At 48.3% G+C, this 25,154-nt stretch overlaps 2 protein-coding genes and 1 long non-coding RNA gene across 9 annotated transcripts in view; 2 read left to right on the forward strand and 1 right to left on the reverse strand.

Moving 5' to 3' along the window:
• The window catches only part of RUSC1 (RUN and SH3 domain containing 1), a 35,389-nt gene extending 16,433 nt beyond the window's left edge, over positions 1-18,956 (forward strand). For 2 of the 5 annotated variants that reach the window (XM_083715516.1, XM_083715518.1), the window contains exons 3-11: positions 336-860; positions 4,238-4,336; positions 7,049-7,125; positions 10,099-10,273; positions 12,520-12,625; positions 14,530-14,576; positions 15,211-16,084; positions 16,725-16,856; positions 17,938-18,956. In XM_083715516.1, the coding sequence (XP_083571642.1) occupies positions 336-860; positions 4,238-4,336; positions 7,049-7,125; positions 10,099-10,273; positions 12,520-12,625; positions 14,530-14,576; positions 15,211-16,084; positions 16,725-16,856; positions 17,938-18,106 (2,204 nt within the window). In that variant the 3' untranslated portion in view covers positions 18,107-18,956. The remainder of the gene's footprint in view (positions 1-335; positions 861-4,237; positions 4,337-7,048; positions 7,126-10,098; positions 10,274-12,519; positions 12,626-14,529; positions 14,577-15,210; positions 16,085-16,724; positions 16,857-17,937) is intronic. The other 3 variants (XM_083715517.1, XM_083715519.1, XM_083715520.1) reach the window with 3 other exon arrangements.
• On the forward strand, positions 8,249-9,862 carry LOC310833586. The gene is made up of 2 exons (XR_014558820.1): positions 8,249-8,350; positions 8,745-9,862. It is a non-coding gene; the product is annotated as an uncharacterized lncRNA (long non-coding RNA).
• A 2,257-nt stretch (positions 18,957-21,213) lies between the features above and the next one.
• The window catches only part of ASH1L (ASH1 like histone lysine methyltransferase), a 79,331-nt gene continuing 75,390 nt past the window's right edge, over positions 21,214-25,154 (reverse strand). For 2 of the 3 annotated variants that reach the window (XM_083715475.1, XM_083715476.1), the window contains exons 27-28: positions 24,806-25,110; positions 21,214-24,041 (exon numbers count right to left, since the gene is read on the reverse strand). In XM_083715475.1, the coding sequence (XP_083571601.1) occupies positions 23,950-24,041; positions 24,806-25,110 (397 nt within the window). In that variant the 3' untranslated portion in view covers positions 21,214-23,949. The remainder of the gene's footprint in view (positions 24,042-24,805; positions 25,111-25,154) is intronic. The other variant, XR_014558572.1, reaches the window with a different exon arrangement.

The following is a 25,154-nucleotide window of genomic DNA, read 5'->3' on the forward strand; positions in this document are numbered from 1 at the left end:
GTTTGTTTGTTGTCTGCTGTGTGACTTCTGGAAATAACTTTGTTTTGTTTTGTTTTGTTTCATATTCTCTCCCCTTCCTCTCCTTCCTTGCTCTTGACCCCCACGCAAAACCTCTTTCTGGCTTCCCCTCCCACACCCCCGTCCCGCTTCCCATGTCAATCAATCAATCACGCTGGTCTGGTTCATTGTCTGGCTTCCATGCATTTCTCACTGGTTTGTTGACCTCACGTGCTCCCCCCAAAAAAAATCCACCCATCCCTCGCTCTGCACTGGCTTCTCTCCTTGGTCCTGCTGCCGCGACCTCCTGGCCCCCTTGCCCTCGCTCTGGCCTGCAGCTGACGCCCTCCTTGCCCGCTCCTCCAGGCCTCAGAATCTGCCCTACCCACCTTTCCTGGTCCATTTCTCTGTGGTGGACGGCCCGGCACCCCTGCACCCCTCACTCTGCACTGGCTTAGAGAGTGTGGAGCTGAGCTCCCCTGCCCCTCCTGCTCCGGCCTTCTGCCCCAGACTCAAGACCTTGTCCTGCGAGGAGGTCTGCCTCCTGGCTGGGCGGCAGGGGCAGGTCTTGGGCACTCTCTCGCCTGAGGAGCTGCTCCCCATCCGCCTCTCCCCCATCGGGGCCTACTCGCCGCCTGCCAGGAGCGTCCTGCCTTTCCTGGAGAGCCCCGACCTGGCTGTGCTGTTCTCACCCCTCTTCCCCCGCAGCCGCACCTTCCCCGCCTTAGCTTTCCCACCCCGCCAGGTGCCCGAGCGGCCGTTCGGAGCCCGCCGCGCCCCCCTTGACAGCCAGGCTGGAGCAGGGCTCGGGAGAGTGCCCTGGGGCAGTATGGAAGCCAAAGAGCCGGGAGCTCCCAAGCAACGTAAGCCGCCTCTCCCCTCATTCTTCCCCCTTCTCCTTCCCACCTTCCCTGCCTCGGTCACTTGTTCCCCAAACTGTGCGCCTCCTTGAGGGGTTTGGTTGAAGGCTGTGAGGCCAAAGCAGCTGTCCGCACAGAGACAGAGACTGCCCGTTGCAACTCTGTGCGAGTTGTCGTTCTGGCCTTGTCCAATCAGCTTGGGGGACTTGAGGTCCTCTAGACCAGTGGTTCTCAAACTGTTTTGTGCCACCGGCCCCTCGGTTCTATAAACTCAGCTCCAGTTGCCCCCCAGCCCACCTCTCTAAAAAGCATGACGCAGAACTGCGGTTTGCACGGCCCGCTAAGGGGGATAATAACACAGTGAAATTCAAAACAGTAACAACCAATTTCACATTCATTCAGAATCCAATGAAAACTATTTGCAGACAGCGGCTGTTTTAGGGGATATGTGTGCCATTGCACACATGCACATTGCGCTGAACCCAGAAGTGCCCTGAAAACATCACAAAAAGGGGTGGAACAGGACAGGGGGGGCAGAACAGGGCGGGGTGGCCCCAGTGATCTGCATGGTGGGGTCCAGAACATAGCAAATTGGTCTCTGACTTTAGATTAATTAAAGCAACTAAATAGATGAACTTCATCCAGTGATACCAGCTTTTCGAAATCTGATCGTCATTTGCATCGCCCTCTTGCCTCTTTGCTCCCACCCCACAAGTAATTCGCACTGCCCCCCAGGAGGTGGAACCAATGCTCTCTAAACTCTCTTATTATTGATCACTGCAACCCGCTATGGGAGGTGTTTGGGGGCTGAAGAGCTGGTAAAAAATGCTTTCGACAAATAACTTGGTTGGACTCCAGCTCCCACCAGCCCCAGCCAGTGTAAACAATGGCCAGGGATGATGGGAGTTGTAGTCCAGCAACATCTGGAGGTTTCCCCCACCTGTATCTTGACAGGAAAATACAGGGGGAGAGCTCCTTCAAGGAGGGGGCAATTCAAAGAGCTATAGAGGGACCACTAAAGTTCATCCTCCTGTTGATGGGAAACCATATCTGCATGCCTCCTGCCCACAGCTTCATTGGCGCATATACAGTGTGTGTGTGTGTGTGTGTGTGTGTGTGTGTGTGTGTGTGCATATACATATACATATACATACATACATACATACATACATATACATATACTATATATATATCTATATGCGTGCCATGAGGACTGGAAGTTTGCGGATTTGTTTTTAAAATGATACGAGATTCTCAGCATGTGGGAATCTGAGCCAAGCAGGAAGGAAGGAAGCCATTGGATGGTGTAGAAAGTACAGAAATTAATATAGTCCATATATAGGGCTGCAACACTTAATCTAGCAATTGATTGGATCAGGGGTTTCCACATTCAGTGTTCCCATTGATTTTTCATTGCATTTTCATGGCTTTTTTTATTCTTACATTGTATTGTTTTCTAATTTTATTTATATCCCTCCAAGGAGCCTAAGCTGGCCCACATGGTTTCTCCCTTCCTCATTTTATCCTCACAACAACCCTGTGAGGGAGGTGAGGCTGGGAGAAGGCACTTGGCCAAAGCTCACCCAGTGAGCTTCATAGCTGAGTGGGGATTTGAACTCCCGTCTCTCAGGTCCTAGCCTGTAACCACTGCTTCACCAATGGATCAGACTATACTGAATGGGACAGACTTTGGTGCCCTTGGCATAAGGCAGCATCTTCCTATATTCCTGACTTAAGCACATATAACCAGCTTCAAAAACTTAATGGCATGATAGGCAGAAGGAGAGGCTGTTTGAAGCAGAGCTTGGAACCAACTAGTTCAGAGTACAGTAACTATTTCAGTGTAAGTTCACCAAATTAGCCCACAAATTTCTGACCTACACCTGAAAGGAGTTCCCGCAATTGCTGAGTGAATTCAATTCAATTTGGGGTACAACTTAGAATGATTTTTAGTTCACCTTCAAGTTCATTCCCTTCCATGTGTGGATTATTATTATTATTATTTACTCTTTAGACTCTTTGGCCCGTTAAGCTGAAACATCATAAATGTTGGGGAAACTAAATGAAACCATTCACATTCTGCTCTCTGTGTGTGTTGATATTTTCTTCATCTTTGAAAGTACAGTATGTTCTATAGCGTAGCACAGCAGCTTGCCACATTTTGAATGTTGATTTCTCTCTCTCTCTCTCTCTCTCTCTCTCTCTCTCTCTCTCTCTTTGACGTGGATAACTTGAATGGACTCAAACTGAGAACTGAACTAGTTTGTTTTGTAAAAGGATGAACCTGAACAGGGATGTAGTTCCTTTTTGCACGTGTGTTTGTGTGTGTGGACATCTTGAACTAGAATGAGTTCATTTAATAATAATCATAAAACCTTTCTAAGCTCTGGTTTTAAGTGGCATTCCACAAGGGCCTGGTGGCGAAATGATCTAGGTATCTTGCTTTTGGGGGGAGCTGGGAGATGTGTTGGAAAGAAAGAGGGACAAGAGGGGGACACACATCTGCCTGAGTAAGGTGGATCCCCCCTGCTGTCATGCCAAACCACAATCTTTCAAATCATCTGTAGAAGGAACCCTCTTGCTCCTCAACATCTGAGTGCCAGGTCTGGTCTGCAAGCACCAACCTGGGTTCGATGGGTGCTCTGAGGCTGTTCCATCACTGAAAGGTTCCCTTGGTCCATATATTCATAGAATATTGGAAGGGACCACAAGGGATATGCAATCCCATCCTCTGCAAGGCAGGAATATTTTGCCCAGCGTGGGGCTTCAACTCATGTCCTTGAGATGGAGAGTCTCATGTTGCACCAGTTGAACTGTCCCAGGTGTATATCATCTCTGACCATCCTGGCTGGGGCTGATGGGAGCTGGATCCCAGCAATACCTGGAGGGGCACAGGATCTTCACCTCAGCTGAGATCCAGGACCTGCACTTCTCCCTTTCCCAAAGGGAAGTTTTTAATGTTTGATGTCTTGTCATGTTTTTAATATTCTATTGGGAGCCGCCCAGAACGGCTGGGGAAACCTTGCCAGATGGGCAAGGTACAAATAAATTATTATTATTATTATTATTATTATTATTATTATTATTATTAGTATTAGGGTTTAGGTGATCTAATTCAGGCCACGACTGCCTGAATCTGCTCAACACTTCATACTCTCTCTCTCTCTCTCTCTCTCTCTCTCTCTCTCTCTCTCTCTCTGTGTGTGTGTGTGTGTGTGTGTGTGTTTTAAAAAAAGATTTCTTTTTCTTCATTTCACTTTGTGAGGGCTTGGCTAATAACTGGAATAAATAAATAAAAATCCTGGCATCCACAGAGAAGCTAGATAGCTTCTTCTCCTCCATATGTTGACTTCCCCTCTTTCTGTCCCATCTTCTTCCAGTCAGACATTCCCAGTCCTTTGGTGGGGTCCCAAATAACAGCCATCTGTGGGGGGCCAACGCTGATCGAATCTGTGCCCAACTTCAAGAACAAAAGAAAGGTACAATCTTAAAACACATTATATCTCTCTATCATCTGTCTATCATCTATCTATCTATCTATCTATCTATCTATCTATCTATCATCTATCTATCTATCTATCTATCTATCTATCTATCTATCTATATCTATCTATCATCTATATCTATCTATCTATCTATCTATCTATCTATCTATCTATCATCTATCTATCTATCTATCATCTATCTATCATCTATATCTATCATCTATCTATCTATATCTATCTATCTATCACTATTGATCATCAATAATTGTTGATCACGATTGGTTATTAATTATTATTTTTCATTGTTGACAATACTGAGCTTACTGCCTGCGACGTGCTAGGAAATGTCTAGCCTCATGGTGTTAGCAAATTAGACAAAAGTGTTCAACTTTAGAGGCTGGGGTGGGGGACATGTTAGGAGAGGAAGGAGGGAAACACGGGCGCGGGGGGAGAGATGCAAAGAGCCACCCAAACACCTTCAATATCTGGGAACTCTTCCAACTCCTATTCAGGCCTTGTTCGTTCCCATGGCAACCCATGTCTCTCCTGGCACCTTTAATTCTGGAAAACCTGAAGGGAGGCCAAAGAGATGAGGATTTCCATGGAAACGTGTTGTATTCGCAGGAAACCCCAGGAAGATTTGAAAAGAAAGAGAGACAGGGAGGGTCCTTTTCCATCGGCACCCCCATGGGCATCCAATGGAGAGGGGGGCATACATATTAAACCTAATTTCCAGATCCCCAGCTTTCACTTAAAAGAGAAAGAAAGTGAGGCCCCATTTGCACTATACATTCAAAGCACAGTAATACCACTTTAAATAGTCATGGCTTCCCCCAAAGAATTCTGGGAGATACTGTTTGTTAAAGGCATTGAGAGGGGTTAGGAGACCCCCTCCTTCTCCTCATAGAGCTACAAGTTGTTTAACAACCAATTCCTTTCCCTAGGAAACTCTGGGAATTGTCGCTCTAGGGGGGTAAAGGGGGCCTCCTCACAACTTTCAGCACCCATAAAAAACTACAGTTCCCAGGATTCCTTGGGGGAAGCCGCGGCTGCTTAGAGTGGTATAATAGCGCTTTGAATGTTTTGTTGCTGGCATCTGTCTGTCTCGAGAGACAAAGGAGTGTGCCTCTGGGGGTGGCATCAAACCGCTGGAGAATCGCAGCGCCTGCTGTGGTTGCAGAGTCTGGGAAATCATAACTGCTGCCTCCCATGTTGTTTTTGCCCCGTTAGTGGCACCAAAGTGACCTTTCTGGGGTGCAGTGTGTATGGAGGACCTTGGGCCCCTTTTCAGCCTCGCTGATGTGATCCAAAGGAAAGCAGAACAATACGTTTGGCACCAGCTTGGCTGCAGGAGTTGCTGGAGGTGTACAAGGCGCCATCCAACCTCCTTAAGGACTCCCACTCCTGATTTGTAAGCACAGAGCCTAGGACTTGCTGATCAGAAGGTCGGCGGTTTGAATCCCCGTAACGGGGTGAGCTCCCGTTGCTCGGTCCCTGCTCCTGCCAACCTAGCAGTTCGAAAGCACGTCAAAGTGCAAGTAGATAAATCGGTACTGCTCTGGCGGGAAGGTAAACGGCGTTTCCGTGTGCTGCTCTGGTTCGCCAGAAGCGGCTTAGTCATGCTGGCCACATGACCCGGAAGCTGTACGCCGGCTCCCTCGGCCAATAAAGTGAGATGAGCACTGCAACCCCAGAGTCAGCCATGACTGGACCTAATGGTCAGGGGTCCCTTTACCTTTACCTTGAATGTATAGCTCAGATGATGATGATGATGATTAATTAAATGCCATGCTTTTTTCTGGGTGTACGCAGTGGTACGCATACCCCTAAACATTTTGTGAATCTAGGTTTGGCCTCATTAAGGGCCAGTATTTCAATATGAGTAGGAAAATGAGAGTACACCTAAACATTTTTTTATATATAGAAAAAAGCACTGATTAAATGTGTATATCAGCCTTTATCCAAAGACCACAGGGCAGTTCACAACATAAAAATACAAAACGAGAACACAAAATACATAATAAAAGCAAACTGACCATTTTATCAGCCAAAGGTTTGGCTATAGAGGAACATTTTTGCCTGGCATCTAAAGATATATAATGACGGTGTCAGGCAAGCCTCCCGGATGGTGCTAGCACTTCAGCAGGAACTGTGACATGTGTACTGTAGCGGTACCTCGGTTTTTGAACGTAATCCATTCCGAAACGCTTGGAAAACTGAAAACTCTGTACAGAAGTCTCAATACGGAAAACTCATTACAGAAGCTGTGTTTTCGGTTCGACTTCTGAGGCACTTTTGAAAACAGAAGCATTTTTTTCTGGGTTTACAGTGTTCAAAAACCGAAATGTTTGTCAACAGAGACGTTCGAAAACCACTGTACCACTGTAATCGCTCGCAACTGCCCCGATACCATCATAAGCCCAAATCATAAGCAGAAAGGACTTAATAATAATAATAAAAACAATAATACAAATTTATTTATATCCCGCCCTCCCCAGCCGAAGCAGGGCTCAGAGCAGCTAACAACAATAAAAGTAACACAGTTTACATAAAATCACAATCCATTAATTGACATGCATTCTAAAACCAATTCATTCTAAAATCAATTCAAAATCAAAACTTCTGGACGGCAGCCCCCGAAGCGCAAGCAAACAATGCCCCCCAGCGCCCCCGGTAATCCTCTCTCTCCTCTCGGTTTCCCCCCAGCTTTGCTCGTGGCAGTCAGTGCCTCCGTGGACAAGATCGTCGCTCATTTCAGCACAGCCCGGAACCTCGTTCAGAAGGTTTGTTTTGACGTTACATTTTATGCAGCCGGCAGCTGGTGCCCCATTGCGGGTGGTGGGGCAGAAGGCAGGGAGCCCAGGTGGCATCAGAACCAATGATGGGATGGGCAGTCCCCATCCTTGTTGCTCCCCCCCCCCCATCTTTCTCCCCACCCCCAGCTGATTTCTGTATGGGCAACACTGAGACTCAAGAGGAGGAAGCTGAGAGCAGGGGCGACCCCTTGAACTGGCTGTAAGAAAAGAGGGCAGGAAGGTGGGGGCTGGCTGAACGCAGACCGAGCGTTGGTTGGCCGCTGCCCCATTTGCCCTAACAAACCAAGACCTGGGAGAGGAGACGGTAGAAGAAGACTGGAAAAAATTTAAGATTTACTTGCAAAAATATTGTAAATTGTATGAATGTTAAGCAGGATGCTTGATTATAAACAACCTGGCACCATTGAAACAGACGAAGTGAACTAGGAAGATAAGTCAAATTTAAGAAAAAACAAATTTTTAGATAATTATTAGGCTAAGTTTAATGTTTTAAGGAGTGAAATAAACGTATCTAAAATTTAAGATATAACATTGGAAAATTAGATAGTAAGGATGGAGATAAGGTGATAAATTGCTGGTTTAATTTTTATAATTTGGAACGCAGGAGCGGGAGATGTGAGGAAGTCCAAAGGAGATAAGAAAATATGATATGTAATATTCTTGCTTGCTTTTTTATATTGTAATCAAAAAACCCTTAATAAATATTATAAAAAAAACCATTTGCCCTAACAAACCAGCTTCCACTAATTTTATATCCCCCCCTTTCCTCCAATAAGCTAAAGGCAGCATAGATAGGGCTCTTGCTCCTCTGCCAGTACCCTAATTTAGCCTTGCAGCTGGTTGCGGGTTCAGATTCTGCAGGGGAAGAGAGACACACCCTGCATTTATTACCCCACTCTTTCCTCCGAAGAGTTCAAAGTGGCATAGTGGTTCTCTCCCCCCCCCTTCAATTCACCCCCACAACAACCCTGTGAGGTAGGCTAAGAGGCAGCGACTGCCCCAAGGTGAGCTGGCAGCAGAGTGGGGATTTGAACCCCTGTGTCAGGAGCGAGCCAGCAGCAAATCGCACTGAGCTAGTTGGAGTTAAATGTGTATTAGCAAAAACACAATCTACATAGGGGTGTCAGGCCTAATGTGGACAGCGACATCTCCAGCAGGCCTTGCCCCCATGGAGCAGTTGCAGAGACTGAAGGTGAATGAATGAATGAATGAATGAATTTATTAATACGGTCACAGACCAGCATCAACACACACAATATCACAGATCATAAAAAATATCAGAAATACAAGGGACAATATGAATATAACAAGGCTTTAAATATAAAAATTAAAATTAATTGTTAGCGTGTCCCCTGTGATTAACATTTAGGGTTTTGAACATTATGGGATACCACTTGCTTCCTGCGGTTGATTGCAGACGCACAGAATTTAGCTACATTTAATGTAGTCTTGGGATTCTTGTCTTCTAGCAGTAGTTTTAAACTATGGTATTCCGATTCTTTCCTGGACTTTTGCAAAACAGGTGTGATAAAAGTCAAACATATATCCTCATAAAGACGACAACGTAATAGTGCATGTGACTGAAGGTGCTTGTCTTCCTGCTGCTGTCTAAGTACCTTCCTCTCCAAGGTTTTCCCCCAAGCAATCTGAGACTGTACCTGCATGATGCTAATTTCTCCTTGTCCCTCTTCCTGGTGTCTTGCCTAGTTTTGGGAGACCGGGGGTGGGGGTGGAGGGGAGCTTATCGCAGCAGGAGGGAGAGACACCCGTGACTCTTCGCCAGCCAGAACCTCTCTGTTCCTTGGTCTCTACCTCCACCCCTTCTGCCTCTGATTCTGGGCTTCCTTCTGCCACAGACTCTCCCCGCTCACTAAGCCCTGTTGCCTCTTCAGTTTCCAACACCTCCCTGTTCTCCTTCTGACCACTCATCGCTGTCCCACCACCACTCCCCGGGCTCTGAGCCTTCTTCCCCTGGGGGATTCCCAGCTAGTTCCTCCCACCATTCCTCTGCGCCCCAACCAGTCCATGACACCTGGTTTCTCCTGGTCCCTGGCGCTCTCACCACTATGCCACACTGACATAGAGATACAAAAGTGTGTTGGACTATGCAGAATTAGATAAGGTGACAGGAAGGATCCGAAACCTGCGGGACCAGAGATTCTTAGAGGACTGGAGTAAATACTTGAACTATTTGAAAAGCAATTGAAATAAACAGATTATGCTAGTAGGACTGCAAGAAGATTTGCAAGGAGGGCTGTGCGGAATATTGCAATGAAGACTATGACGAGAGTAACAGTGGTACCTCGGGTTACATACGCTTCAGGTTACATACGCTTCAGGTTACAGACTCCACTAACCCAGAAATAGTGCTTCAGGTTAAGAACTTTGCTTCAGGATGAGAACAGAAATCGGGCTCTGGTGGCGCGGCGGCAGCAGGAGGCCCCATTAGCTAAAGTGGTGCTTCAGGTTAAGAACAGTTTCAGGTTAAGAACGGACCTCCGGAACGAATTAAGTACTTAACCCGAGGTACCAATGTATTAGTTAAGGATGATTAAAAGTAATAGAGAAATTAAGAAATGTAGACAAAGTGATAAAGATTGAAAAATCTTCAGAGGTGGCCAATGGAAGTCCAAAACATTGTATAAGATAAGAAAATATGTTAAATGATTGTTGGGAAGGATATGTTAAAAAACTAATAAAAATATATATTTAAAAAGATAGAGATAAAAAGTGGGTGTTTGGGGGGGGGGCGTATGAAAGGCTTCCTGGCAAGGAGCTTGCAAAAGGAGCAGCCCTCTGCGCTTACGAGGGTCGAGTGGGTGCAGGGAGGCTAATTAGAAAGCGCTGATTACCAATTCGCAAAGGAAGGGGGGCGGCGTTGGTTGTTTTCCCTCCCCAGCCTGCCAGCAGTTGACACCCAGCCTTTTCCCTCCTGCGCAGACCCAGCTGGGAGACAGCCGCCTCAGCCCAGACATCGGCTACGTGGTCCTGACCACTCTGTGCCCGGCCCTGCGAGCCCTGGTGGGCGACGGCCTGAAGCCCTTTCAGAAAGATGTCATCACGGGCCAGAGACCGAGTTCCCCGTGGAGCGTTGTGGAAGCCTCAGCCAAGCCAGGTAGGAAGGAGATGTCAGATAGGCAGAAGGTGGGTTTGTTTGGTGGTAGTTTTCCTTTTCAAAAATCTTGATTCTGCACCCCAAATGGCCACATTTTGCAGAGCTTCCTGGTTAAAGCCGGTAGGATAAATCTGCTTATTTTGTGTAATTGGTTGGTTGTTAGTACTCTAATGTTGCTAATATTGTTTTGTGGATTCAGAGTGCTTTAGTAGTGCTTTTGCTGTGGTTGTGCCATTTAGCTAATAATAATAATAATAATAATAATAATAATAATAATATATGTCTATACCGCCCTCCCCATCCGAAGCCAGGCTCAGAGCGGCTAACAACAATAAAAGTAACACAACATTCTAAAATCAATTCATTTTAAAATCAATTCAAAATCAAATTCTTGGCAACCATTGGGCTAGAGTTCTGTGAGGATTACCAAAGGAGGGGGTCAGACTGAGCCCTGGCCAAAGGCCTGGTGGAACAGCTCTGTCTTGCAGGCCCTGCGGAAAGATGTCAAGTCCCGCAGGGCCCTACTCTCTTGTGACAGAGCGTTCCACCAGATCGGGGCCACAGCCGAAAAAGCCCTGGCTTTGGTCGAAGCCAGCCTAACCTCCCTGTGGCCTCGGACCTCCAATATGTTTTTATTTGAAGACTGTAAGGTCCTCCATGGGACATACCAGGAGAGGCGGTCCCGTAGGTACGAGGGTCCTAGGCCGTATAGGGCTTTAAAGGTTAAAACCAGCACCTTAAACCTGATCCTGTACTCCACTGGGAGCTAGTGCAACTGGTATAGCACCGGATGAATGTGATCCTGCAGCAAGGACCACATAAGGAGTTTCGCCGCGGCATTCTGCACCCGCTGGAGTTTCTGGGTCAGTCTCAAGGGCAGCCCCACATAGAGTGAGTTACAATAATCCAGTCTGGAGGTGACCGTCTCGTGGATCTTTTCAGTTCTTTCATTTAGCCATTTATAGAAGGTGATTGTTTAATTGCTGATATGTAGAGTTGGAAGGGACCCTGAGGATCATCTAGTCCAACTCCCTGCAATGCAGGAATATGCAGCTGCCCTTTATGGGGATGGAACCTGCAACCTTGCCATTAGCAGCACCACGCTCTAACCAACTGAGCTATCGTTTTACAAATGATTCATTAATTGTTCTAGACGATTTATGTTGTAATTGTGATGTTCTATTATGCTACTGTTATACCTTGTTTGTGATCCGGTCTGTGACTCGTGGGAGTGAAAAGCAACATAGAAAGGAATGAATGAATGTGTTGTAAGAATTTTAAGGAATGAATGAATGAATGAATGGGTTCTTCTGGCCCAGGGGACGGGATGAAAAGTGATGTTGCACACTGAAGTTCAACCACCCCACCTAAGCAGCCTTAACGTCCATAAAGCTTACACTTTGTACACATTTGAATCTTCTGAAATTTAGGTTTTACTGTATTTTTCGCTCTATAGGACGCACCGGACCATAGGAGGGGGAGAACAGGGGGAAAAAAATTTTCCCCTCTCTGCTCAGCTCCCCTTCAGCAAAGCGGCAGGAGCGTAGCGTGAACTCCTGCTGCGCTCCAAAGGCTTGTGGAAAGCAGCGAAAGCAACACGAAGCCTCCGGAGTGCGGGGGGAGCTCTTCCTCTGTGCTTCGGAGGCTTCGCGTTGCTACCGCTGAAGCCAAGGAACCTGCATTCGCTTCATAAGACGCACACACATTTCCCCTTAATTTTTGAAGGGGAAAAAGTGCATCTTATAGAGCGAAAAATACGGTACTTCCTTATTCATTTATTTTTATGTGTTTTTATACAGCTGCTTTCCTGGTTTTTCCGGGTGGCATTCTTGTTTCCACGCTGTGCCGTGCGTTTCTTTCAAGCTGCACACCGCTCAGATGTTTTCCGAGACGTCAAGCGGCGGAGAAATGCTTTTAAATAAATAGAACAAAGCGCCCTGCAATTAAAACAGTGAAAGCAGGAGGTTCGTGTCAGGAGATTGGGGGGGTGGGTGTGCGCGCATGCACGCTTGTCTACACAGGCTGTGTCTTCGAGAACCAGCGAAATAATAGAAATGGGAGATTGAGGCAGGCTCTTTCTGGCTAGGCGCACGCCTGGTCCGTAAGGATTTCGTGAGCTCTTGTATTTGGGGCAGTCGTGACTTGCTCATTCATTCCTGTGGGGCTTTTGGGGCAGGGGCGGGGAGCTGGGATGTGGCACTAAGTGAAGGCATCTGCTGGTGTTTGTCCATGTGCTTCTTGCCCAGGCCCCCACGCTCGGTCGCTGAACGCTTTGTACTGGCGGGTATCGCGCTTGGCTCCCCTTCGCAGCAACCAGCAGCGCTTCCACGCTTTCATCCTGGGCCTCCTGAAGTGAGTAGAAGACATTGTGGGCGGGGGGGAGGCTGTAGCTCATCTGCCTTACATGCAGGAGGTTTCCGGTTCGATCCCCAATGGCATCTCCAGGTCGGGCTGGGAATGTCCCCTGCCTGAAAACCCTGGAGAGCTGCTGCCAGTCAGTGTGGACAATACTGACGAAGGATATCACACGTGCAAGGCAACTTAATAAATATTATTCTAAAAAAATAGGTTTTTAAGTTTTCCATTTTAACAATCCAATAAAAGCCACTTTGAAAACATTCCATATTATAATGCAATCAAACACTCCAAATTTTATGCCAAATTATAATGCGGGTGGCGCTGTGAGCCTAGGACTTGCCGATCAGAAGGTCGGCAGTTCGAATCCCTGCAACAGGGTGAGCTCCCATTGCTAAGTCCCGGCTCCTGCCAACCTAGCAGTTCAAAAGCACTTCAAAGTGCAAGTAGATAAATAGGTACCACTCCGGCCAGAAGCAGCTTAGTCATGCTGGCCACATGACCCGGAAGCTGTACGCCGGTTCCTCGGCCAATAAAGTGAGATGAGCGCCGCAACCCCAGAGTTGTCCGTGATTGGACCTAATGGTCAGGTCCCTTTACCTTTACTTTTTTATAAATCTTTGGTTGACTCCCCATGCTCTGAAGTTCGGGGAATGATGATCTCACATTGTGCTGCATTCCTTAATTCATCCAGGTAATCCCAACGAAACATTCCAGTGTCAATCCTTCATTTATATTTAACAGCCTCTGAATTTGTCCAGCAAGCGGATTCGTCCTGCAAGGCAACTTAAATCAGCCCTTTACTCAAATCCATGAGGACTAGGGCCTTGCTTTCTTTTTAGGGCCAAGGCCCATAGTGCAGTGAGGGAGCATTTCCTTTGCATGCCCAGAGGTCTCAGCTTCAACCATTGCAACCTCCGTGTGTGGGGGGGGAAGGGTCCCTACCCGAAACCCTGGACAGCTGCTGCCGGTCAATATTCAGCCATGTAGACCCAAAGGTCTGATTCTACAAGGCAGCTTTCTGTATTGCTACGTTCGATGCTAAAACCCTTTTGTCTTGTCCTGTTCCTCTATAGCATGATGTCCCAAACGCATCATTGAGACTGGAGGCAAGTCTCCCTTCAGTAGAAGTACGGACTTGGCAAATAACTCTTAACTTCTGGCTCCGCCTAAACTCAAATCCCCCCAGTTTACTATCCCTAGTACTTCAAGACTCCCATAAAAGTGCCTGGCTTAAAACTGTCTATCAAAAACTTCACTCTTGTGGCCTATCCCCACAACTCACTATGGGCCCTAATAAAGCAAGCAGGCTAATTGGTCAACGTCTAAAAGATATCGTGCATCAGAACAACCTGGCCACTATAAGGACATTCTGCCCTTGGTATGTTCATTTTCCACCTCTCCATTTTGATTCTCTGGCCCCATATCTGCACAAACTTATTATCCCAAAATACAGACGTGCTTTTACACTTGCAAGACTGCATGTTTTGCCATCTGCGGTACTTGAGGGTGGATTTCCAAAGATTCCGCCTGAGAAACTCCTTTGCCCCTGTGGAGATGGTAGCACCGAAACAGCGGCACACGTCCTCCTGTCCTGTACTCTCTAAAAGACCTCAGGAACGAGATCACCACCCCACTCGTACTAACCATCCCAGGGCGCTCAACCACTGCCACAATGTCCTTTCTTCTATCAGATCAAAAATGAGCAGATAACAGCAAAGGTTGCTAGGTTCATAGCTGGGGCAATCAGAATAAGGGCCACTAACTGACTGCTGATTCAGGACTTTAAATTGTGCTCTTATATCAAATTTCCTTTTCTGCGTATACTGTAATGTTTTACTGTTGCTATGGCCATTGGCTAATGCGAATAAAGTTTTATCTCATCTGTCTTATCTCCGTAGCATGAAGCAGTTGGAGCAGTGGTTTGCCAACCTGCAGCGGAACTCAGGTAAATTCGGGGCACCCCACATTTTTTATTAGCACCTCCACGACGTACTGATATTGGGCAAGTGCCTGTGCATTACTCTTTTCGGTGCCTGCTAAAACCCTTTTTTGTTTAAGCACGCCTACGATAGAATCATAGAGTTGGAAGGGACCCTGCGGGTCATCTAGTCCAACCCCCCCTGGCAATGCAGGAATCTCAACCCAGGGACGTATTTGAATATAAGCTTTTATATTTGGAACTGCAGGGGGCAAGGAGAGGGAATGCTGGTTTTAGTTTATATCTTTAAAATTTTTAGGTTCACTTGTGGTTTTTTTTAAATACACAAGAATTAGAAATTTGGTGGTGATGGTTCTTTTAAAAAGTGAAAATGGAAGATTAATTCTGCTCCCTGGTGTCACACCCTCTACTTTCACCCCCACCCTGTGCTCCTGGAAAATCACAGAATTGTACATTTGGAAGGGACCCCAAGAATTACCTAGTCCAACTCCCTGCATGGCCAGCCCTTCTGAAACTGGGCTCCCATCATCCCTGACCACTGGTCCTGGTAGCCGGGGATGCTGGGAGTTGTAGTCCAACAACAAGGTTGACTTAGAAGGATGCGTTTCTGACCTGTTCATGCCGTCTCCCGACCCCACAGAGCTGATCTCGGCGCTGTACTTGCCTACCGCCTTCCTGGTACTCAGCCAAGGCTTCTGCCACCGCTGGGCCGACGAACTCCTCCTGCTGCTCCAACCACTCTCCATGCTGACCTTCCAGCTGGACCTCCTCTTCGAGCACCAGCACCTGCCCCTCGACGTCCGGCCGCCACCCCGGCGTCCCACCCCACCGACCGAGCTGCTGGCCGGTTCCCAGAAGGCTCGTGGAGGGAGCCGAGTCGCTTTGCCCAAACGCCCGCCTCCTCTCGCCGGCCTGGCGGAAGGGCCCGTGGCCCAATCCAGCCCGCTCCACGAGCCCCAGGCCGGGCCGCCTTTGCACCAGAGACTCCTGCGATGGGGCGACCGGCTGAGCCACACCTTCCGAGGCGGCGAGGGAGCCCCCGAGGCAGAGGCGGGGGCTGAAGGGAGCTACCAGGAGAGCGACGAGAAGCAGCAGAGCTGGTGGGAGCAGCTGAGCCGGGCTTCGGGGGTCTACGTCGAGCCCCCAAAGCAGGAGGGCTTCCCTCACACCCACTGGACCAAGCTGAGGGCGGCTCTGGGAGAAGCTGTGGAGGCGGCCCGCAGCGGGGCTGGAGAAGCTAGCATAAGCCCCGACGTGCTGCCCCAAGCGCCCAGCCCCAGAGGAAGCAGCTCAGTGGAGACCCCAAGGCAGGCACCCACTGCCTGCGAAGAAGGTAGCTCACCTGTAGGGGAAGCTGCAGGGAAGCCAGAGGCCAATTGCTTACCTGATGCCCAGGAGGCAGCCGAAAAGCTTGGCGGCGCTGGAACTGCAAAGGGAAACTGGCTAGGGTGGCTCTTCGGAGCAGCCGCTCCAGGATGCACCAACGAGGCCGATTCTCACCTGTCGAAATCCAGGTAAGCGGATGGCCGGGGGGGGGGGGGGAATGGGACCTGAAGGCCATAGCTGTCAACCTTCCCTTTTCTGAAATTGGGACTCCGATCCCTTGAGAACTAACCTCCCGTACAAAGGAAATATTTACATCAGTTTCTCCGCCCACCTTTGCCACTGGCCCTACTCACTACTTTCATGCGGCCCCCGGAAGGTTGCCCTCAGAAGGGAATGTGGCCCTCAAGCTGGAAAAAGCTTCTCTGCCCCTGAGTTTAAAGCCATCTGGTCAGAAGTAGCAGCTCCCTAGGAAATATATAAGGCAAGTTATTCTTGCCATCTCCCGCTTGTGAACTTGGTCCTTGCCAGCAGTCAGAATTAGCCAAGTAAGACAGACTTGTGTCCTGAAGGCAGCGTGGTTCTCCCTAATTTTTCCCAGCGAACTCCTGGTTTGCCAGAAGGGACAAAGACGCAGCTCTGCCTGAAAAACTGGGATTTGAACCCAGGCCTTCCAGACTCAAAAGTTAGGACTGTCCCCTGCCTAATACTCCAACCAAGTGCCAAACTTTCAGGCAGTATTTCCTAAATGTCTCTAATTAAAATTGCACCCCCAATGGCAAAAAAGTGAGTTTTTCTCGTGGGTCAGGTATATTCTCTTTCCTATCCAAGCAGGCGCCCGTCAAGCTGGTTGCCGCCCACCATGAACATCCTGGCTCTGGTGATGAAGGGGGCACCAGCCGAGAAGAGCTGGCCAGAGGAATCATGGGAAGATGTCCCACCAAGCCCACAACAGCCATACAGGTGAGCCACCCTCTCTCCGTGCCCAGGGCTGCAACAAAGTGTTGCAGCGTGAAGTGCTTCTGCTGGGGGTTTCAGGCCCGCCACTCTATTACCCCTCCCGCTCTGGGTTTTCCACCAGTTCCCCCCCCCCCTCAGTCCGTATTCTGTGCCCACTGAGCATGCTCAGTACTCCTTGGGCTCGGAAGAGGGAGATGTGTCCCCCTTAGGATTTTACTTTCCTTTCCTAAACATTTCTTAGTACTTCTGCAAAGACTTTGGCGTGGTAGAGCATGAGACTCTTGACCTCAGGGTCGTGAGCCCCACGTTGGGCAAAGGTTTCCTGCATTGCAGGGGTTGGACTGGATGACCCTCGGGGTCCCTTCCAACTCTAGATTCCCTGAATCTGCCAATTCTTCTGAGCGGCCTTCTTGGGTATTTGAAGCAACGGTACTTACAGGAAGCTTGATGCATATCTAATCAGACCATGGCCTCATCCAGTATACCTGAAGCAGCGTTTCAACCCCCATCGTTTTGCCCGGACACTGAGGTCCAGCACCGAGGGCCTTCTGGCAGTTCCCTCGCTACGAGAAGTCAAGTTACAGGGAACCAGGCACAGGGCCTTCTCGGTAGTGGCGCCCGCCCTGTGGAACGCCCTCCCTTCAGATGTGAAGGAAATAAGCAGCTATCCTATTGTATTTTAGTGTTTTGCTGGAAGCCGCCCAGAGTGGCTGTGGAATAAATAATATATTATTATTATTGGCTACACGGGCTGGCAGTGACATTTCAGAGATTCAGGCAGGCCTATCCGGAGGTGCCATTGGGGACTGAACCTTCTGCATGCAATGGTGGTGTTTCCTGCCCCTTCCCCAGCAGCCGTTCTCAACCTGTGGGTCCCCAGATGTTGTTGGACTACAACTCCCATCATCCCTGAGCTCTGGCCTTGCTAGCTAGGGATGATGGGAGTTGTAGTCCAACATCATCTGGGGACCCAAGGGTTGAGAAGCGCTGCCTAAGGGATGTGCACTTTGAAAGGAGACCAGTCTGTGTTTTTGCCGTGTGTCGCCCCCCGCTCAGTCTGTGTCGTCCCTCTGCCTCCATCCAGGGCCGTTCGCGCTCTCTGCGACCACGCCGGGAGCCGGGACAACCACCTCAGCTTCCGCAAAGGCGACGTCTTGCGGGTCCTAGACACGGTGGACGAAGACTGGATCCAGTGTTGCCACGGAGACCGCCGAGGCCTAGTCCCCGTCGGCTACACCTCTCTCATCCTGTGAACTGCGCAGGGAGATGTCAAGGCTGCGGCTGTTGTGGGGGGAAGTGGTCACACCAAAGGATCACCCCACTCCTGCCTACACAAAAACACACTTTATAAACGCACCGCTGAAGGAATTTCAACAAAATGACATGGACACTAAGAAGCTGAGGGTGCCTACTTTCCCCCCGCTCCAGATTGCACCTCAGTTATCCTCATGAGCCCCAAACCAACGTCTCTGTTCTCACGCCCTCCCCTCTGGCTGTGGGTGCAAATTCTGCCGCAGGGGGTTGTCAGGGCTCCCACCGTCTCACCATTTCCTTCTTTCGAACTCTTCTCCTGCCTCTCGCCTGACTTGGCCAACTGACCTTCTGCTCTTCCCACCCCCACCCCCCCGAATCACACGTTAAACCGCTTGTGCTTGCTGCTTTCCACGATCGCGTAACACACACACACTGTCGGCCAAACTATGGTTCTCATTTGTATATTGCATATATCTGTGTAGATATACATACCTATATATATATATATATAATATTATATATTTCACCTTTCCTGCTGCTTTCGTCTTGCCGGCGATCCCCACGTCTCTCTCCCCTCCCCACCCTGAAGCGATGTCGATCGTAGAACTGGAGACTTGGAAGGGACCCCTGAGGGGCACCTAGTCCAAACCCCCTGCGGTATAGGTCACCAGCCAAGTAGATCGGGACCCGTCTGGAATGGCTGTCGCTGCAGGGCCCCCTCTTGAACATCCACCCAGCCCCAAAACCACGACAGAAACGGCTCCTGTCTGAAGACGGGCACCATCCAGGCTCTCTTAAGAGATTGTGCAGAAGGGAGGGAAATAAAGGTTGTGAGAAAAGACAAGCAAAGAGGCGTCACCGTGTGAGATTGAATTGCTGCAGGCTGCACGTCTCCAAAGGGTGCGGCTTGAGAAAGATTGGTTGGCAAGCGGGGGCCCCAATGAAATGTTGCAGCCCCCTCCCAGGATACTCCATTCCACCCCCACCACCCCCTTGCCATTGCTCCCAAGCCTGCATCAAGACATCTGGCATTCAGCGAGGCCAAAGGATGCATGGGCGGTCAGTGTGGGTGAGGGTTGCAGTTTTAATTTGCTGGGTGGGAGGCAAGGAATAGTGCGTCTAGCTGTTATCAGGGGGTCGGGCAACACTGATCGACTTGCCTGACCCCTTCCCCACAGTGCTGTGTGGCAAGTGGCTTTTGAAACGAGTTTCAAAGCAGGTTGCAATATGGTGTGGGCAGAAATGCACACTGGCTTTGCCCAACCTTTCTGAACTGTAGTTCTGAGTTCCCCAGCTGCTACTCAAAGGAGGCCGGCCCTTTAAGAGTGAATGGGTCACTGTCCCAGCAGCCTCGATCTGCCCTCAATCAGCTCCCATTTGCCTGCCTGCAAAATGATCTCTGCTGGATCCAACCAAAGGCCACTCTAGTTCCTTATAGAAATGGAAAACCAGAGTTTGAGAGCATCATTTCTCTGAACACCAGTTGCTGGGAAGCAAGACCAGGCGAGAAACAATGCTCTCATGCTCTGGTTTTCCATTTCTATATGGGGCTAGATTCTGGCCTTTGGTTGGATCCAGCATGGATCATTTTGCGCCTAGACAGGATAGAAATAGACTCCGGACCTAGGAAGCAGCTGGCTTATACTGTGCAGACTTCAGACTCTTAGTGCAGTGTTCCCAAATTAGGGTTTCCAGCTGCTTTGGGATTACAATTCCCATCATCCTTGCTAGCTAGAGATGATGGGAGTTGTAGTCCAAAAACAACTGGAGACCCAAGTTTGGAAAACACTGCTTAGTCCAGGTAGCTCTGTATTGCCTACGCTGATTGGCAGAAGATCTCTGGAGATCCAGAGGGTGTGTGTGTATGTGTGTCTTTCCTAGCCTTACTTGGATGTCAAGACCTTCTATTTGCAAAACAGGTGCTCTCCCATTGAGCATCCCCAAAGTTTCAAACACGGGACACTCCTTGCCCTACCTAGAGATGGAGGAAGCTAAAGCTGGACCTTCTACATTCAGATCAGATGCTCTACTGCTGAGCTACAGCCCATCCCACTTTCCCTCTCCCCTCCCAATAAGCCCCCAGTGAATCAAGGTCTGCTAGCCTCCCAGCCACATCTGGCTATTCTTTCTACACTACGAGATTTCCTTTTTGTGACCTCCATCTTGCCAGCTATATAATTGGAGCTGTTGGGCACCCCTTTTAATAAAGATCAACACAATTCCCCCTGCTCTAGCAGACCTAAATGCAAACATCTTGTAGTCACAGCCACTTCCAAAGCTGAGCTAGGAAGACTAAGGGGAATGGTCACTAGTTATGGGCAGGATTCAATTACACACTGGCCAATCCAAGTTGTGCAATTCTAGTATGCAGGAAGGGTCTTGCACAACAAACCAGCTTCCCCAAAAGTTTGGAATTGTTGCAGGGAAGAAAGTTCAGGCAGGAACACACTGGAGAGCATGGAACGACACGCTTGTTTTGATGTTGCAGGCATCCAACCTTTGGGGCAAACCAGAATGAATGTGCATTGAATAGTCAACGTCATCTTGCAAACAAATCCAGATGGAAAGCTCAATGAACAGACTGGATGCACTTTTAAGTACAGTATTGACATGTGTGTCTGTCAAAAGACCAGAACCTCCCTCTTGTGGTCATATGTTGAAACAAGACCTTCAAAAAATGTGGAGTTCTATTGTACATACTTTTATGATTCTCCTTTTGGGAAAATAAAACCCATAAAAGGTGCCACCTGTTTCCCTAATGAGAAAATATTAAAGAGGCTTGTTTGATTTCTTAATACATCAAGAAAGATAAAATAAAATTCAGGGAGCGAAGACATGACAAAGGCTTAGATTAAATCTGAGCTTCGGAGATGTGACTCTTTGTACCAACTAGATTTGTATATTTAATGAAACCAATTAAGCAAATAAAGGAAGCATTTCTCCACACAAGGCCAGGGATGTAACATGATGAGTCATGTACCACCTACTGGCAGCCGTGTGAACTGCAACATGACAACAACCTTACATTTTTATGTGTATAGGAAGATACATGTTTGTGTACAAAAGTGCAGAACAAGTGAAAAAGAAAAACACCCAAGCCATTGAATAGGAAACATTTTTTTTCCATTTAATACTAGAATCTCTCAGTATTTGAGATGCAGGCCTTTTATGCAATTACATCCAATGTTAAAATTGGTAATACATAATTTACAAAGATTAACATCAAAACAATGGTCTATTTAGATATGCTCTTGTAAAAAGGAAATATCTTAGCAGCATTTCTCCTCAGCAACCACACGGCCTATCCCCATGCAGACTAAAAAGAGTTCGTATCTATATTTGCAACAAACGTAGTGCTTTCCCCTCCCCTCCCCTATTTTCCTGGGCTTCCATCAGCGATCAGGTGAAGCGCTGCCAGTCTCCTCAGTTAATACAAAATAAGCCACCCACCCACCCAGATTTTTTTTTAAAAAGTCAGTAATTTTCTACACCAGTAAGAAAACAAAACCAAAAACTTAAAAAAAACCCCAAAACCAACAAATTCTTCGCACTTACCTAGAATTTGATTGTCTAAAAAACATTGTTTTTAGTCTTTCAACAAAAGAAAGATAAAATGGCAGAGCTAGTGTCTCGCATCAGGGCAAGCTTTTCATTATTCTTCTTTAAAAGGACCTCATGTTTTTTTTCTTTCTTTTTTTTTTAGTGTTTAACACCATTTTGAGATGACGATTTCCCCCCCGTTTTGAACTAAATGGAGCGACTCAAAAGATTTTCAGACATGCGATTTTTTTAAAACTTTTTTTTCCCCTACGACACACATGAGTATTTAATACTCAGGGTTCTCCTGTACAATGCTTCTCTACAGTAAGAAAATATTCCAAACTATTTTCTTATTTGTCTTCTCTTTTTTTTAATAAAATATGCTTTCCCCCTCCTCCTCTTTCCCACCCCTCTCTTGCCCCCCCACCCCCACCCCAAACTTTTTTTTTAAAATCGCCAGGTTAAAATTTGAATGGAATGGACCCTTTTGTTGTTGTTATTGTTCCAAACGAAGAGTAAAATAAGGATTATATAGTCAACGAGAATGTACAATCAGGACAAAGGTTGGTCCGTCGGGAAGGAACACGGAGAGAGATTGTGAGAGAGAGCTACCATATTGCTTTACAACCACACAGCAAAGGAAGGGGGAGGAAGAGAGAGGAAGATTTAAGATATATACAACTTGGCACATTTAAAAACAGGATTCTTTCGTAAGGACATCTAAAACAGGACCATAATATGCATTTGAACGCCAGAGAGACTGAGAGCAAAGCCATGTTTAAAGGGCCAGTGTATGCCTAACTGCCAGCTCCCTTTGCCCGTGCATCTGCCCGTGAGTTGTTGGTGTCCGGAGGGAGGGGGACATGTGGTACGTCATCATGGAGTCACGCCCCTCCCTTGGGCCTGGCACCGGACGACAGCAACCAGGGCGGCTGAACACCCTACTGCGTCAAAAGCAAGGAAACGGTTCCTTCGCAGCAGCCGACGAGAGTTAACACTTGTGTCTTTTTAATCCACCCCCCCTCCTTGGATTAAGGGCAGAGAGAGAGGCGGGAAGAGTAAAATACACTGTCTCTTTAAGAGACGGGACGCTTTTAAGCTGTACAGGTTTTATATTTTTTTTCCTTCTTTTTCTTAAAAAAAAAAGAAACACAAAGAGTAGTGTTAATCAGTGGATAATAGTCTACAGTTTTACAACAAATACGCGCTCAGAAAATACTGCTTGACGGTTTGTGTAGTGAAAGGTTGGTTTTTGTTTGCCTTTTGTCGTTTTAACAGTTTTCCTTTCTTTGTTTTTTTTTTGTCTTTGAAAGTTTTCACAATGCACTGGACACACAAGAACCACAGCTTATTTAATTTTTTTCTTTTTTCTTATATATATATATATATTTATATATAAAACCCAACCGAAAACACTAAAACGAAAAATAAGTAAAACAGGGTGGACTTGGCTTTATAAAAAATCTTCTGCAGCAAAATAAAAGGGGGGGAGGGATAGAGAGAGAAATTAAAACCACCGTTGTTCTCCTTGACCGCCACCCCACCCCGAGGTGCAGAACGCAGAACCAAGTGCTTTCATTTCGAGTCTGCGGCCTCCGTGGCGATGGGGCGCTTTCCACGCAGAATGTCCGACAGCCCGCTCACGCTCAGAGCGCCACACTTCCTCTGTTGCATCTTGCGCAAAATCGAAGATCTTGCCCCCCTCCCTGTATCTTCAGCCCTTCAGGGCCCGGACACTTCCTCACGCCGTCACCTCCGCCCTCCCAAACAACTTCCGAAATCAGACTGTTGCGCCAGCTGAAGGAGAAACGATGTGGGTTCCTTCGGAAAGAGCATGGTTCCGAACCGGTTCACCAACCCCCCCCCCCACCTTGTACACCCCCCTTTCCCCTCCCTCTGGCGCAGGGACGCTGGGGTGGGGAGGGTGGAGGAGAATAAGTTAAACTAAAATTTGACCATCTTGGACAAAGAACCACAAGGTTGTTTTTTTCCCTTAGTACCTCAACATTGACAACAAGGCACGCCCAACACCACACACATTGTTAAGACCACTGCCAGGCAGGCTGTGGGTGAAGGGGCAGGGTGGTGCGCCTGCCCAACCGTTTCTTCTAAGTGCTACAGAACCGTGGGTTGTTTTTTTTGTGTGTGTGTGTGTGTCAGTTTCCTCTTGCCCACCTGACGCCCTCAACGCACACTGCAGAGGCACAGGAAGGCGGCAAAGCCTCGCCCGTCCAAGTCCGTCTCACGCACAATCCGACGGCAGAAAACTCCAGGCCGCAGCCTCTGTCCCTGGGGCACAGCGTCACTTCCGAAAGCTGCTCTCGGGAAGAACCAGAGTGCGCCGCCGCAGCTTCCTCCCCGAACCTTCCTCTAGCAGGTACGTGACGTCAATGGCTGGAAGAGACACACGCACCAAAGGAAAATAACAGTGTGGACTTAAGAGAGCAAACGCTCTTGGAACCCAAGAAAGATGCTTTGCTACTTGGTAAAGAACCTCAGACCCGGAGGGCAGACGCCTCTCTCCCTCAGGCCATGCCCGCCACCAGCCTTGCTCTGTACCACAGAGGACCTTATGCAACACCCTAGTGGTCCCAGGCCCTAAGGAAGTTAGATTGGCTTCGACCAGAGCCAGGGCCTTTTCAACTCTGGCTCCGGCCTGGTGGAACGCTCTGCCTCATGAGACCAGGGCCCTGCAGGATCTGATTTCTTTCCGCAGGGCCTGTAAGACAGAGTTGTTCCGCCTGGCCTTTGGCTTGGAGCCAATTTGATTCCCTCCCCCCTCTTTCTTTTTTCCTGTCTCCTCCTGTGAAGAGGCTGCATCTTAATGTTTTAATGTTGTATTTTAATCTTGTTTTTTAAGTTGTATTTTAATCAACTTATTTTTATTATTGGTTGTTAGCCGCCCTGAGCCCGGTCTTGGCTGGGGAGGGCGGGGTATAAATAAAATAAATCATCATCATCATCATCACTACTACTACTATTACCAGCTGGGCTAGCTTTTGGTGTGATGATTATCTGGGCTGCTTTACTCAAGCTCCCCCATTCCCAAAAAAGTTGGAAGCTACACATTACTAACAATCCTCTAACTTTAAAAGAGGTTTCTGGCGAGGGGAATGGGGGGGGGGGAGAAGAAGGGGGGCTGCGCTCTCGCCTCTTACCATTTTTCCCTGGGATTTTCTCTAGGAGGGTGAGGAGGATGAGGTTGAGCCTCTCTCGCTGCATATGCCTGCGTTCCTCCGGGGTGCAGGGCCGCCTGGGGACGGGGCTGCTCTCCTCCACCTTTTTCTCCACCTCGCCACTCTCCTGGGGAGGCGCCTCTTTCTCTGGCTCCTCCAGGCTGGGCGCCGGCTCGCTGGGAGCCTGGTCCTGACTCACAATCACGTCTTCCATGAGCGGCAGGGGGTCCTCCTCTTGGCTCAGGTCTTTGTTCTGGGGCTTGGAACGGTCAGACTTCCAAGATGACCTGAGAAAGGAGATGTCAGCCACATGTCAGGGGAAGGCCTCCCT

This window comes from Podarcis gaigeae, assembly GCF_964106915.1.
Source record: "Podarcis gaigeae genome assembly, chromosome: 16".
Classification (NCBI taxonomy): Eukaryota; Metazoa; Chordata; class Lepidosauria; order Squamata; family Lacertidae; genus Podarcis; species Podarcis gaigeae.